General features: G+C 41.5%; 1 protein-coding gene across 1 annotated transcript in view; it reads left to right on the forward strand.

The window, feature by feature from the left end:
- Positions 1-16,520, forward strand: part of CACNA2D4 (calcium voltage-gated channel auxiliary subunit alpha2delta 4) — a 112,447-nt gene that overhangs the window by 46,916 nt on the left and 49,011 nt on the right. The window contains exons 19-24 of the mRNA XM_007092866.3: positions 1,530-1,591; positions 2,860-2,927; positions 5,242-5,287; positions 5,381-5,478; positions 7,774-7,867; positions 15,999-16,094. Of these exons, the coding sequence (XP_007092928.2) occupies positions 1,530-1,591; positions 2,860-2,927; positions 5,242-5,287; positions 5,381-5,478; positions 7,774-7,867; positions 15,999-16,094 (464 nt within the window). The remainder of the gene's footprint in view (positions 1-1,529; positions 1,592-2,859; positions 2,928-5,241; positions 5,288-5,380; positions 5,479-7,773; positions 7,868-15,998; positions 16,095-16,520) is intronic.

Below are 16,520 nucleotides of genomic sequence, written 5' to 3' on the forward strand. Positions count from 1 at the left end.
AGCATCACACTCTCCAGTTCCATCCATGTTGCTACAAAGGGCCATATTTCATTCTTTCTCATTGCCACATAGTACTCCATTGTGTATATAAACCACAATTTTTTTTATCTATTCATCAGTTGATGGACATTTAGGCTCTTTCCATAATTTGGCTATTGTAGAGAGTGCTGCTATAAACATTGGGGTACAAGTGCCCCTATGCATCAGTACTCTTGTATCCCTTGGGTAAATTCCTAGCAGTGCTATTGCTGGGTCATAGGGTAGGTCTATTTTTAATTTTTTGAGGAACCTCCACACTGTTTAAAAAAGGAAAAATTTTAAAGGTAATCTCCAGTTCTGACCCTCAAGCCAGCCCCATCTTGGAACACTGGGCTCCCGAGGCCACCACAGCCCTTCCTGGCCCCCGACTGCCCCAGCACCACTGTGAGGGAGGCTCTGACTGAGACAGTGGAGGCAGGAACATTGTGGGGATGAGGCTGGTGCTGGAGAACTGTTCATTCAGGTTTGATCTAAAGCTGGTTTCTTCCGGAAACAAACTTTTTTTTGCCACCCAAATTCCACTGCACCCCCTTCGGACAGCTTATTCTAAAAGCCAGAAAGAAGTGAAGGGAATAAGAACATGTGGCTTTCCCAACAGCATAAACTTGTCATGGACAGGACAATCCACAGGACTTCAGAGCCCAGAGCAAATCCTGCTCTTCCCTGGATCCACCCCTATCCATTAAAGTCACACTCACCACCTCATGGCAGCCTTATGCATGGGGTGCTATTATTAATCCTGATTTACAAATGAGAATTCTGAAGCTTAGAATTGAAGTGGAACAGCTCACCCAAGAGCACACAGCTTGTAAAAGGCCGAGCTGGCTCTAAATCCAGGTCTGTCTGATGCCGAGCCCAGGCCCTGAACCACCGTGTGCACTACCTGATGCCCTAACTTACACAATTCTACTGAAACTGAAAAGATGGCAGCTTTGAAAGGAAAAAGAAGTTGTAAAAGAGTGACGTAGCCCTGGGAAGGGGTTAGTGGAGGGAATCATGCTCCCTCTCCCTCGGCTGTATTCCAGAAAGGGGGAGGTTGTAGGGGGGTCATACACAAATGAGCTCCAGAAGCTTTTAGCACCAGCTGGTCCTGTATGAACCCTAGCATCGCTGTCCACACCTGCACTGTTCAATACAGTAGCCACTAGCCATGTTGGCTATCTAAATTTATATGAACTCAACTAAAACTTAAAACTTCAGTCCCTCAGTTGCACATTTCAAGCACACAAGAGCCTCATATGGCTAACAGCCACTTCATGGGACAGCAAGGGTGTAGACATTGGTCCCTTAATCAGGCAGCCCCAAGGCTACAGCCTGCTGGGCCTGGTGGTCAACAAGGTGAGGCATGCCCCTGGCAGTCAGGGAAAGGGGTCAGAGGTGAAGGAAGTGGCACAGAGACAATGAAAGCCAAGGGCATTAGGTGAGAAGGTAAGTGGCATGGTCAGGCACCTCTCTCTCCAGCAAACCTCCTTTTCTTTTCTCTCTTTCAGAAGAGAGTTCTTTTCCTGACCAATGACTACTTCTTCACAGACATCAGTGACACACCTTTCAGGTGAGGGACCCATGTTTTATTTGGAAGGGGGAGGTGGGATGGCTGGAACATAAATTCCAACAACTGCGAGCAGAAATTCCAGGTCTGGGGAATGAATTTACTCATATTTAGTTGGCAATTTTATGGTAACAGAAAAAAAACCCAGGCTTGCCTTCAGGAAACTTGAGGTCTAGACCTGCTTTACCAGTGTATCCTACTTTGCAGGGTCTGGAGCCAAACTGCCTGGGTTTGGGTCCCAATTGCACCCCTAGCAGGTTGTGTGACCTTAGTCAAGTTACTTAACTTCTCTTTGCCTTTGACTCTTGTTTGTAAAATGAAGTTAAAAATAGTAGCTACTTCTTTGTGGTTTGTAGGACATAATCTACTGAAAGATCTTAAAGCGATGCAATGTAAAAGATTGTAAGATGAAAGATCAAATCTGAAAATCTCTTTCGTTCCTTCCAACTGTTGTCAACATGAGGCATTATACAGCTTAGGAAACAAATAGCCCTTATCTCTGAATTACCTCATTTCTCAATAAAGTGTGGTGCCCAACCTGACTGCTCATTAGAATACCTGAGGAATTTTGCAAAACTGTCAATGCCCTGACTCCATCCAAACCAATGAACTCAGAATTTCTAGGATATACCTGTAATTCAGATATTCAGCAAACATTAACAGCAGTGTTCTACTAGGAGAGAGAGGAGGGCATGGCGGTGTTCACCAGGCAGGAAAGCACTCTCCTATTTGTGAAAGCCTGTGAGACATACAAACCTCTCCACATTTCAGGAGGTCCCTGAGAGGTTTTGGATGAATCTTGTCTAAAATGGTAGGTGATGGGGCATCTGGGTGGCTCGGTTGATCGTCCCACTCTGGCTCAGGTCATGATCTCACAGCTCGTGGGTTCGAGCCCCATGTCGGGCTCTGTGCTGACAGCTCAGAGCCTAGAGCCTGCTTCCAGTCTGTGTCTCCCTCTCTCTCTCTGTCCCTAACCTACTCACATTCTGTCTCTGTCTCTCTCAAAAATAAGTAAACATTTAAAAAAAAATGTTTTAAATAAATAAAATTAAATGGTAGGTGATGGGGCTCTTGACCTACAGAACTGACAGAGTCCTTCTCAGGAAGAGAGGTTGATGGAAGCATAGAACTGCTGCTTTAGTTCTAGAGGAGACTTGTGAGGCCAGGGGCAACATTCATAGACTCCAAGTTGCTGAAGGCCAAGGAAGTAGGCTGGACATTGCTTGGCCCTTGATGCTGTTGAGCACTTGTGTTCTCTGTTCTCCCCATAGTCTGGGAGTGGTGCTGTCCCGGGGCCATGGAGAGTACATCCTCCTGGGGAACACAACTGTGGAAGAAGGTGGGTCTGTGCCCAGTACTGGTGGGCAGTGTGGGAGGAAAGTGGATTCTCCTGGGACACTGAGCAGGGCCAGCCTGGGGCAGAGCCAGAGTCTCCCAGGCCCTGGACTTGAGCAAACTCTCAGAGCAAGGCTGCCTGGTGAGGAGGGGTCTGTGTGTCCTGTGTGCCGGGGCTGCAGGATCTGCCAGTTGGTTGTCAAAGCCGGCAAAGCCTAGGACTTGCCATTGTGGAAAGCTTTGGTGGACCAGAAGAGGTAGGTCAACGGGATATGTTTCTTCTTTGAACAAAGCTGAATTTCACCTAAGTCATGACAAAGGAGGCCGGAAAGAGTAAAGGAGCAAATCTGTAGCCGTTGGATAAGGCTAACAAAACAAAGTACCACCAACTGGGTGGCATAAACAACAGAAATGCTTTCTCTTGCAGTTCTGGAGGCCATGCCCCCTCCAACACCTCCAGCGCAGGATCCTTCCTGGCCTCTACCTCCTGATAGCCCCAGGCATTTCTTGACTTGAAGCTACAGTTCTTTAGTCTCTGTCCTCACCATCTGTGTAGCTTCTCATCTGTGTCTCTCTATTTAACCTTGTACAAGGACACCAGTCATATTGGATTAGGGCCCACCCTAATGACTTCATCTTAACTTGATACGTGCCATGACATTATTTCCAAATAAGGTCACATTCACAAGTACTGGGGTTCATACTTCAACATATCTTTTTGGGGGGACACAGCTGAACCCATAGTAGGGAACTAATGGGAAGTGAACTGAGAGGGGCAGTAAGGAATGGTGGGGAAGGATGGGGGACAAGGTCCCCACCTTCCCTAACCCAACCTGTTCTTTACTTACAGCTGCCTGAGCACGTTGAGAGAACAAAACTAATATCCGGGATTCAGGGATATCTCAGGAAGTCCTGGGATGGTTTGGTCACAGTTCCATTTAACACCCACATTCTGTCCATTCTTCCTTTATCATCTCTTGAGTGCATCTCATGTCTCCATATCTCTGCCACCACCCTAGTCATTGTCACCTCTCTCCTGGATAACCACAGCAGCCTCCAACTGGTCTCCCTGCCTCTCTCTTCCTGTAAATCTCTGCCAGAGAGATCCATCAAGAAATGCCAGATCAGATTATGTCACTGCTAAACGACCTTTAATGGCCTTCTGGGGTTTTTTTCTATTTTTGGTCATTTCTCCATGCACTAAGCTTTAAGATCTTCCCATGTGCTTTGCTCTCCCCTGAAATGCTCTCTTCTCCAGTGCCCACCTTCTTATCCCACCTAACTTGGACCCACTCTTCATGTCCCAGTGTAAATGTCACTTTTCCAGCAGCTGTCCTTGGCAGACCCCCTGTGGCCAGCCACATGCTCCCATGTGACCCCTGCATTCACCCTTTCACAGCATACATCCGTGGCATTAGACCACACTCCTTCCCTGTCTTCCACTGTCCCCAAAACAATCAAACTCCCTGGGCCTCCATGGTGCATTCTCTCTTCCTATACTTTTCTTTCTGTACTTAGATATTCTCAGGGCACATTCCTGCAGGGGACAGAGACCAACTTCCATGGGTGAGACCAACCAGTGATCCAAGGACTTGGAATTATGGACTCAACCAGGCTTACTGTGGGGAAAGGAGCATCACCCTGTAGCTATTTGCCTTATGTCTATGTCAGTCCAGTACCCCTTTTAATGACTCCACAAATTTCCCCTTGGCATTCCTATCATCCTTTCCTTCAATTTAACAAACCTCAATTGAGCACCTATTTTTGAGGACTGAGTAGGTGCTCAGTAGGGCAATTGTTCATTTACTCATTCAATCAACAAACATACACTGAACACACGGTTAGTGTAGGTACAGCAAGAGGCTACAGAGATTACACAAAACAGACTTGGCCCATCTCTGAGTTCTACTTTTGACTGGCCATTTAACTCAGTTGGGTACAATGCAGACAATGAAGCAAAAACCACTGGTTTCAAAGTATCAGCTCTTTGAGAGATCCAAATAGGTGGGATTTGGACACAAGACAATGGGAAGAAAAAGCATTTCAGGAAGCAGGAGCAACATGGACAAAGGCATGATTTGTACAAACCCAGCACCATCCTATGGGTTGAGTCCCTACTCCGAGCTGAGAACAAAGGCATGATTTGTACAAACCCAGCACCATCCTATGGGTTGAGTCCCTACTCCGAGCTGAGAACAAGGAAGAATAAAACCCAGTCCTTCCCTAGAGAAGCTTTCTGGCAGTTGTTTGTAAACAATTCAGGTGCACATCCTCACAACAGTGGGGAGCACTGTACTGAGTGTGAACTCTGGTTTCAGGCCTGCATGACTTGCTTCACCCAGATCTGACCTTAGCCAGTGACTGGTAAGTGGGAAATTCGCTGTTCACGAAGAGTAGAGAATGGGAAGGAGAAAGGTGGAATTTTCTTGAGGTAACATTGATTCTCCTGGGCTCCAGGATCTACTGCATCACAGATATCGACCCAGACCATCGGAAGCTCAGCCAGCTGGAGGCCATAGTCCGCTTCCTGACAGGGGAGGACCCAGATCTGGAGTGTGAGTGCTGACCCCGCCCACCAAGGACTTTCTTTTTTCTTTTTTTCTTTCTTTCTTTACTTATTTATTTATTTTATTTATTTTTTTAATTTACATCCAAGTTAGTTAACATATAGTACAATAATGGTTTCAGGAGTAGAATCTAGTGATTCGTCCCTTATGTATAACACCCAGTGCTCATCCCAACAGGTGTCTTCCTTAATGACCCTTACCCATTTAGCCCATCCTCCCACCCATAACCCCTCCAGCAACCCTCAGTTTGTTCTCTGTATTTTAAGAGTCTCTTATGTTTTGTCTACTTTTTTCTTTTTTTAAAAATTTGACTACATGTGAGTTTTAATATGCCATTTATCAAAAATAATATAAGAACTTTAAGTGAAATCAAAAAAAATACACTAACCTTAATGGATAAGGTTTCGATGTGTGGTTTTTTTTAAGTGTTGACTTTTTGACATCTTATCACATTCATTATCACTGTCAACTTTTTTTAGTTCTAGTTAACATAAGTATTATATTAGTGTCAGGTGTATAATATAGTGATTCAACAACTCTATATATTACTCAGTGATCATCATGATAAATGTACTCTTTAATCCCCATCACCTATTTCACCCATCACCCACCCACCTCCCCTCTGGTAACCAAGTTCTCTGAATTTCAGAGTCTGGTTTTTGTCTGCCTATTTTTTCTTTGTTTTGCGTCTTAAATTGCATATATGAGTGGAGTCATATGGTATTTGTCTTTCTCTGACTTATTTCACTCAGCATTATACTCTCTAGATCCATCCATATTGTTGCAAATGGCAAGATTTCACTCTTTTTTATGGCTAAGCCACTGAGGACTTTACTTACTGCCAAGTAGCCTTATCCCTGGAACTCACCCATGGCTTAGGGAGAACAGGGAGATTTTCAAAGAAAAAGACAGAACTAGCCTCCATATGGGACCACAAAGTTGTCTAAGTTCCTGGCACTGTGGCAGCATGAGTGTGTCCCCATGTCAGGGACTGAGATTGCTTTAAGCCTCTTTCACCGGGCACTGTTAAGCCTTCAAAGAGACACTCACACAGTGTAAGGGCATCAGCAACCTGCCCCTAGATCTGTCCCTACTACCATCTAGCTGATACTGATGCTCTGTTCTCTAAAGTCCTCATCTCAGCAAAGGAGAGCATTTGGCCAGATGGCATCTTGTAGCCTGTAGTCTGTGAGAGTTTTCCAGTGCCTGGCTCTCAGGCTAAACTTAAATTCCCCAACACAGATGCAACTGGTGAAACCACAGGGCCACACCCTCAGCAGGGTCCCTCTTGTTCCTCTTTGGAAGAGGGACACACAAATGTCACCCCTAAGACAGGACCTTGCTTCCATGCTGGCCCAGAAGGGCACTCATTTGTGCACTCACTCCATCAGTAATCAGTACTGAGCATGTACTTTGTGCCATGCCTGGGGTAGGCACTGAAGCTACAGAGATGACCCAGATGAGGCCCTTATTCTCATGGAGCTTGTAATCTAGTGGAGAAACCACACAACAAAGAAGCAAGCATGTGTGTGTAGGTGTAGGTTATTCCAGATTGTGGTAAGTGCCATGAGTAGGATACTGTATGGGATCCTATAGAGCGCCCAACTCTGTCAGGTAGTGTTACTTATGCTGAGGATAAAAAAGAGTGACCCGAGTGCCTTCACAGGTACAGGGTCTGTTTTGGGGGTGATGACAGAGGTGATGACTGCACATCATTGTGAATGTATTAAATGCTACTGAGTTGTATACTTTAAATTGGTTGATTTTATGTTACATAGATTTCACCTAAATAAAAGTAGATAATTTTTTTAAAGAGAGAGGGAAAAGAGCCACACATGCAAAGAGTTGGAGGAAAGCATCCAGACCAGGGAACAGCATGCACAAAGGCTCTGAAGCAAATTCACGTGCACAGCACTGGCAAAAGGCCAGTGTGTTGGGAGGGTGATGATCAAGTTGCAGACTGATGGCAGCAGAAAGGAGAGGTAGCCTGGGCTCAGGGCAAGATCTGATGTCCCTGAGAGATTCTAATCTCACGGAATACCAGAACTGGGAAGAGCCTTAGAAATCAGTTCTGCTCACATGTTGTTTGGGATTGAGGATGTGAAGGCTGAGGGAGACGACATGATTTCTTCAAGCTCACATAGATGGTTTTATGTGTCCCAGATACATGTTTATGAGACACATCCCATTCCCTGAAGTCGGGATTCCTTACAAAGGTGGATGAGCTGTATTCAACATCATAGAGGAAATAAGTGGTTTGGTCTCCTTTTATTTTGTCCCCAGGCGATGAGGAGCTGGTGCGGGAGGTACTGCTTGATGCGGTGGTGACGGCCCCCATGGAAGCCTACTGGACAGCGATGACTCTCAACACCTCTGAGTATGTCAGTCCAGGGTGGGGCTGAGGGTTCTGTGGAGCGAAGCAGCTCCAGCCCCTAGGATTCCCTTGGCTGAGTCAGGGTCCCTCCCACTTCCTGGCTGGCAGCTCAGGAGACAACTGGGTCCAAGATGAAGGTGAAGACAGTGGGCAGACATGGGAGGAGTGAGAGCTTCCTTCACATGGGCCCCAGTAAAGCAGGGACTTGGCACAGCTTCCACATCCCACATGTGCTGCTGCTCTCCCCTCTGGAAAAGCACCAAATGTGGGTCCCCCCGGCATAGCTCAGATCCCCCACCCACACTGCAGCAGCCCCGTTCCAAGAACACCTCTCTCTTGGGGTTGGTCTGTAGCTGTGTAAGCCTGTTTGCCAAGTACCCTGGAAAGAGTGGTTCAAGCAGGACCCAATTTCCAGCACATAAGGTCAAGACACTATGAAGTACAAACTTGGCCTTTACCAGTGCCTTAGATTTCCTCACTCCCTTTGCTGATATTTATCTTGTGCTATCAGGTTTAGTGAATAGGTAGAAAAAAGAAATGAATGGTGTGTGTGTGCGTGTGTGTGTGTGTGTGTGTGCTTGTGCACGCATGTGTGTTGGGAGGGTACAAGATAATGAGGTTAAGAATACAGTGGACTACACCTTGTTCCTGAATAGGAAGATTCAACGTTAACATCATGAAGATGTCAAGCTCCCCTAAGACACTCAAGTTAATTAATGCTCTCCTAAAGAAAAGAATAGAATTTTGTATGAAACAGCCACCTATTTAAAAAAGCAAGATACAGACTACTGTGTACAGTTTGAAACCATTTCTATAAAAAGGAGGGAAAACAGTATATCTGTATGTGTGTGTGCATGCGTGCATGTGTGTGTATAAAGTCTATGAAAGTCCAAATAGGAAATAGTTCACTGTATAACTTATAACTTTTTGGTATAATTTTGAACCATGTAAATGTATTACACATACAAAATTAAATGAAGCTAGAAAAAATAAAAAGAATATAGCAGGCCAGGCACTAAGTGCTTAGTGTATATTAACCTCATAACCACCTTCCAATGTAGGTACTATCATTATCCCCATTTTACAGATGAGGAAACCAAGGTAAGGTGTGATAAACAACTTGCCCAAGGTCATATGCCTCACAAGAGGTGAAGGAGTCAAACCAGGCAGTCAGGGGATTGGATCACTGGTTTGGAGAGAAGGGGCATGATCTTCATCTTTCCAAGTTCAGAGATTAACCAGAGACATTTTTTAAAAAATTTTTCTTTAATGTTTATTTATTTTTGACAGAGAGAGAGAGAGAGAGACAGAGCATGAGCAGGGGAGGGGCAGAGAGAGAGGGAGACACAGAATTGGAAGCAGGCTCCAGGCTCTGAGCTGTCAGCACAGACCCGACACGGGGCTTGAACTCACGGACTGTGAGATCATGACCCAAGCTGAAGTCGGACGCTCAACCGACTGAGCCACTCAGGTGCCCCATAGCCAGAGATGGTTTTAATGTTGAGAAACACTGAAGAATAAATATTCTTAACCAAGGTGTATATTAGAAAAGAAGACCTGGAGAATTAATATAAAATAGCATATTAATAAAGCTAGGGTGATAAGTCATATAATCACTCTCATAGATGCAGAAAGATATTTGAACAAATGTTAATATCCATGCATGTTTTAAAAAACTAATCAATGAAGTTAAAATTGACCTAAGCATGAAAGTCAACATCTGAACGGGGCTAGAGGCTCTCTCAACTAAAGACAGGACTAAGATAGGCATTCCCATATCCTTATTACTATTTAACAAGGTCGGAAGGTATTAGTCAGTGCAACCAAACAAGAGAATGCACCTAGAAGCAATGAGAAGGGAAAGGGAGAGGTAAATTATCTCTAAGAAGGTGATATGATTATATTTCTGGAAACCCCAGAAGAATTTATAGGAAAGCTAGTAAAACAATAACAGAATTTAGTAAAGTAATAGTTTATAATATGAACATCCAAAAATTAATATCCTTTACCTATAAAAACAAAATTAAATTTAAAATATCATTAGAGAATTCCTATTTAAGAGGGAAAAAAATAAAATGTAATCAAACACCTAGGTATAAACTATAAGAAATATCCCAAAACTTACATAAGGAAAATATTAAAACACTCCTGGAAGACACAAACATAGTCTTGAACAAATGGGGAAGTATTCAGTGTTTTTGGATAGAAAGAATCAACATCACAAAGACATTGATCCTCCTTAGATTAATTTGTAAGTTTAATGCAACCCCAATAAAAACGTAATCAGTATTTTTATGGATCCAGATAAACTGATTATAAAGTTTATTTGAAAGAATAGTCAAGAAATTCCTGAAAAAGAAAAGCAACAAAGGAAGTTTTGTGCTCCCAGGGTATTAAAACATGTAATTTATGAAGTGTAGTACTGACACATGAATAGAAAGGCAGACAAAGAGTAAAAAATAGAAAATCCAGAAATTCATCTAAATGCATGTGGAAATTTAGTATATGACAAAGACATCATGTCAAACCAGTGAGAGGAAAAAAATGGACTCTTTAATAACTGATTTGAGAGCCATCTGGAGAATGATAAAATTGTATTATTTCCTCACACCATACACCTGGACAAAGTCCAAATGACTCAGAGATTTAAATGTAAAAAATGAAACCATATAAGTACTAAAAAAAAAAAAATGAGCCAGTTGCTCTAAAATCTAGGAATTAGGAAAGCTTTCCCAATGATGACTCAAACTTCAGAAACAAGAGAATGACTGATAAATTTAACAACATAAAAATGTTTATTTGGCAAAAATAAAAACATAAGCAAGGTGAAAACATAAATGACAAACCAGAAAAATGTTTGCAACTTAAAAAACAAAAGATTACAATCTTTTATTCTCAAAAAATGAAGAACTTCGAAAATAGAGAAGTAAAAAACCAACCACTTTATAGGAAAAATTACCAAGGTATATGGACAGTTCTGAGAATATATACAAATAGTCCTTAAATATATGAGAAAATGGTCAATATAGCTCATAATAAAAGGAATTCATATTAAACAGTACCAAGATTATATTCATCACTCATCAGATTGATAACCATCTAAGTTTGTTGACATGTACTACCGGCAAGGCTGTGGGGAATCAGGCTCTTGTATATTGTCAATGGGTATACACAATGTTTCAAGGGCTATGGAGAAGAATTTGGCAATATCTAACAAGTTAAAAATGCATTTACACTTTGACTCAGCAAGACCACTTCTAGGAACATATTCCAAAGATACACTAATAAAAATAGGAAAAGATATATACATGAGCTTTTTGTTACAGCTCCGTTTAGTGAAAGATAGCAAAAAACCTACATCCATCAGCAGGAGTCTAGTTAAATAAACCATGGTAGATCCACATAATGGAATACTATGTAACTGTAAAAAATGAGAAATCTATAAACTGTTATGGAATGGTCTCACCAATGGAGAAAAGTGTGTATAACACCTCCACTATTTATTTAAAAAGAGGAAATTCAAATATATTTTCATAGTTACACATATATAAATATAGACACATGTATGTATGTACATATGTACACATATATGTTTAATGGAACAATAAACAAGCAAACAAAAGTTACTTTAGGGAGAGTGAAAGACAGGCTTATAAAAATGCTTTATTTTGCATATTTGACTTTGGAACGATGTAAATGCTTTATATCATTATAAAACAAAATTAAATTTTAAAAAATAAGCTCTAGGGGCGCCTGGGTGGCTCAGTCAGTTGAGCGTCCGACTTCAGCTCAGGTCATGATTTCACAGTCCATGAGTTCGAGACCCGCGTCAGGCTCTGTGCTGACAGCTCAGAGCCTGGAGCCTGCTTCCAATTCTGTGTCTCCCTCTCTCTCTGCCCCTAACCCACTCATGCTATGTCTTTCTCTCTCTCAAAAATTAAAACGTTAAAAAAATAAAATAAAATAAAAAATAAAAAATAAGCTCTAAAAAATTGAAAACAAAAGAAACAAATAAACCTGTGTATCAAGTTCATGAAATAACTGTACATAGATTAATTCCCTCAACGGACTTAAAAACACACACCATAAACAATAAATAAAATCATAAACCGTGTTCAATAACCACATTGCTAGAAACAACATTGGCACTGTTATTCTCAAACTATATAGATGGGTAGGGCAAATAGTATTGTGTTAATGTCATTAGGAACCAAGGTTTTCAACAAACAAAAAAAGAGATGCAAATTTTTTAAATCAAAGAAGTTAAGATGTACTGCTGAATACGAATTGGAAATATCAATGAACTCATGATTATTTTCTCTGAAAGAAACAAAAAGGATATCCTAGCCCTGTACACTGAAAAGACCAACCTCAGTGAGCACCCCAGACCCAGATTGTGGACTTTCAATGTCCATATTAAGAAATTCTTATTAAAATGAGTCAGCGATCCTTAGAGAAATGTCTGATTTCAAGACAGTGACAAATGTACAAAATGAGCCAGGAGTATCTTGTCATAACCAGAAGCAAGAAGTTACTGAAGACTATAATGAGATTGTGCCAGTGGGACCCCAGAGCCAACTGGAAGCGATTCTCACTGGTTATAGGTGGAAAAATTAGAGCAGCAAAAGCAATGACAACTGCAGTGGATTAAAACATATTAGGTATGCTAAAATCCTGTGTTCACAATGATACTGGGGAGAAAAAAAGACTTTTGGTCATCTTCAGAAGATGTTAGGAAACCAACTCATTATTCTAAACTGGCAAGTAAACAGAGAGACAATTATTTATCCTGGCTCTTCTGTAGAAGTTGCATCTCAGGATAACCAAATATTGATGAGGAGAAGTCTATCTTTAATCAAGTATTTCAGGTACAAATAAAATAAGGAAGAATCCTGTCTTGCAACCTCTCGTCAATGAGAGAGTGTGTGCCTCTTGACAAAGAACACACCACCTATAACTCAAACCTATGTCAAACCCATAGCTCTAACTGCTAGTTTATAAGAAATACATGGGACAAGAGAGCATGCTAAATAACACCACAGCATCATGATCAGCTAAACCCAGAATGCAGAAACTCTACAGAACCAACAACCTACTTCAGCAAATAAATTGCAAAGAGAAGAAGAGAGGGAAAGAAGAGAAAGGAAGGTTGAAAGTGACTAAACATGACTGATAACAAGTATGGGGTTCCTTTTGGGGATGATGAAAATGTTCTAAAATAGACTGGTGATGGCCATACAACTCTGTGAATACACTAAAAACCGTTTAATTGCACACTTTAAATGGATGAACTGTATGGCAAGTGGATTACAGTTCAATAAATATCTAAATTGAGATTGAGAAATGAGAGAGAGAGAAAGAGAGATGAGAAAAGAAAAGAGACATATGAACTATGGACCCTAGTCTGATTCTTATACAAATAAGCTTTAAAAAAGTCATGAGGATTGTGGATTATTGGATTATTTGATGCTATTAAGGAATTGTGGATTTTTTTAGATGTGATAATGTCATTAATGATTTTTTCCATTCCTTATATTTTAATGATAGAAATTAAAATATTTATCAATGAAATGATATCTGAGATTTGCCTCAAAATAATCTGAGGGCTGCAGGAGGCTGTAGATGAAACAATATTGGCATAGACTGGTAATTGTTGAAGCTAATTTATGGGTGCAGGAGTCTCATTAGACTATTCTGTACTACTTTTGAATAAAGAATTGCATCAGGCAGATTTTCAGAGAAAGAGTCCCTTGGGCCCCACCCCTGGAAATTCTGATTACTACAACATCAGAGGTGGGCAGCCAGTCCCATCTGCATCTCCAGACCTTGGTGCTTTTCCAGAATGTAGACCAAGTGTTTTAACCCAGCTCCAGGTACTATCAATTGATATTGCATGGAGCAACCTTCTTCACAATATTCCTTTAGGGATACCCTAATAGCCATAGAGCTGAGCCTTGATTAAAAAAAAAAAAAACAAACCCAGGGTGCCTAGGTGACTCAGTCAATTAAACGTCTGACTCCTGATTTTGGTTCAATCAAGATCTCAGCATTCAGTAGTTCAAGCCCTGCGTCAGGCTTGACTACCTTATACACTCACTAAAACCGCTAATCTAGGAACTAAGAGAAATTAGGTAGTCTCCTGCAGCAAATTGGGCTAGGCATGTGAATATTAATAAAGTTAGAAGTAATTAAATAAAAACCATATATAACAAGCCCACAGCTAATAGCATATTCAGTAGTAAAAACGATGAAAAACTGAAAGCTCTTGCTCTAAGATCAGGAACAAGGAGCTCTTACCACTGTTACTCAACATAGTAGTGGAAGTCCTAGCCAAGCAAGAAAAAGAACAAAATGAAAAGGCAGCCTATGAAATGGGAGAAAATATTTGAAAATTATATCTGATAAGGGGTTAATAACCAAAACATATTTTTAAAAACTCACACAACTCAATAACAATAAAACAATCTGATTTTTTAAAAAGGGCAGAGGAACTGAATAGACATTTTTCCAGAGAAAAACCTACAGATGGCCAACTGATGCATGAAAAAGTTCTCAACATCAGTAATCATCAGGGAAATGCAAATCAAAAACACAGTGAGGTATCACCTCACATGTTAGAATGTTATCAGAAAGACAGGAGACAAGTGTTGGCAAGGATATAGAGAAAAGGAAACCCCTGTGCACCATTGGAATGTGAATTGGAATGTGAATTGGTGCACCCACTATAAACAACAGTTTGGAGGTTCTTCAAAAAATTAATAATAGAACTATCCAGCAATCTCACTTCTGGTTATCTATCCAAAGGAAATGAAACCATTATCTTGAAGACATATCTACACCCCCATGTTCATTGCAGCATTATTTATAATAGCCAAGATATGGAAACAACATGTCGTCACTGGACGAATGGACAAAGAAGATGTGATATATATATATATATATATACATATATATATATATATACATATATATATATATATGAAGATATATTATTCAGCCATGAAGAAGGAAATCCTGCCCTTTATGACAACTTAGATGAACCCTGAAGGCATTATGCTAAGTGAAACAAGCCAGACAGAGAAAGATAAATACTACATCATATCACTTATATGGAGAATCTATAAAAGAATAAAATAAAGTCAAACCCATAGAAACAGAGAGAAGAAAAGTGATTGCCGTGAGCTGGTTGGGTGAAGATAGGTCAGTACAAAGTTTAAACTACAAGCCACATAAGGCCTCAGGATCTAATGTAAAACATGGTGACTGTAGTTGATTAACACTGTATTGTATAATTGAAATTAGCTAAGAGAATATTCTCAAATATTCTCACCCCCCAAAAAAAGATAAAAATATCTAATATGATGGATGTGTTAATTAACTAGATGGGAAGAGTCCTTTCACAATATATCAAATAACCATGATGAACACTTAAAAATTTTACAATTGTATATCAGTTATACCTCAAAAAAGCTGAAATTAAAAAAAAAGAGGTGATGACTCCCACCTCTGGTGCCATCATGGCAGAAGTATGGCTTTGAGACCATAAGAAAAACTAGTTACACTCCAGCTAGCTAATGGATTTTCTTTCTCAAATCTTGCTGGCAAGGTTATAAAGTTCACTGGGTTCCCATAGGTAGATGTAGACAGTGGCTTCTCCTCCTTTCACAATTCAATAATAAGGTAAACATGTGAAAAGGGCTTTAAAGCTGTGAAGTGTCATGTACGTGTCGGTCATGAGAAGCTCCTGTTCCTGAGGTTCCAGGACAAAATCTCTTTTCCTGAATTCCTTCTGTCCTCCAGAGCCAACTCCCCTAAAACCTGGATGGACAAATTAGGAGAAAAAAAAAAAAAGCAGAAAGGCCGAGGCCCAAGAGACCCCATTAACAAGGGAAGATGCTGCCCAGGGGAGCCAGGTAACCAGATGTAACAAACATGATGCTCACAGAGGATGTCCAGTGCATGTGTGTACAACCCCCTGAGCAAGCAACGTGTCTGTCCATTTCATGCTCCCCATCCCGAAGATCAGGCCAGGAACTAGGAGAGGCCCACAGGTCTTCCCCGTGCCCCCAATGCCCTCTTCTTAGTCCTGTCACTGCACTGCATGATAACGACACCTGTTCTGTCTGCTTCACAGCGAGTCCGAGCAGGTGGTGGACATGGCATTCCTGGGCACCCGGGCTGGCCTCCTCAGAAGCAGCTTATTTGTAGGCTCCGAGAAGGTCTCCGACAAGTGAGTCATGCTGGAGAGGGAGCGGGATCCCCAAAAGGTGTTCCTGTGGCATGTGGGCAGGCTGACTCTTGGAGTCCAGCAATGCAAGGAGGGTGGAAAGGTTATGGTTTGCAGATTGGGAGGGTCAGAAAAGTAACTCTTCCACCAGGTTTTAGATGCATCCTGGAGGTATCCCCAAGAAAGAAGGGACAGTGGCCCAGTCAGAGAAGAGAGTGGATGAGACTAAAGTTGGAAGGGTTAATCACTTCCATAAAGGGAAAACCAGAAGTTGTTTTTCCCACTGGGACCAGTGTCTATGTGACAAGTGAAATTATTTGGCTGTGTCCCCTTTTTTGTTAACAACTTACACATCCCCTAAGACGGGGGTATTTTCCCCCATCCCCACCCCAGGGACGTTTGGCAATGTCCGCAGACATTTTTGGTTGT

Source organism: Panthera tigris, chromosome B4 (genome assembly GCF_018350195.1).
Source record: "Panthera tigris isolate Pti1 chromosome B4, P.tigris_Pti1_mat1.1, whole genome shotgun sequence".
Classification (NCBI taxonomy): Eukaryota; Metazoa; Chordata; class Mammalia; order Carnivora; family Felidae; genus Panthera; species Panthera tigris.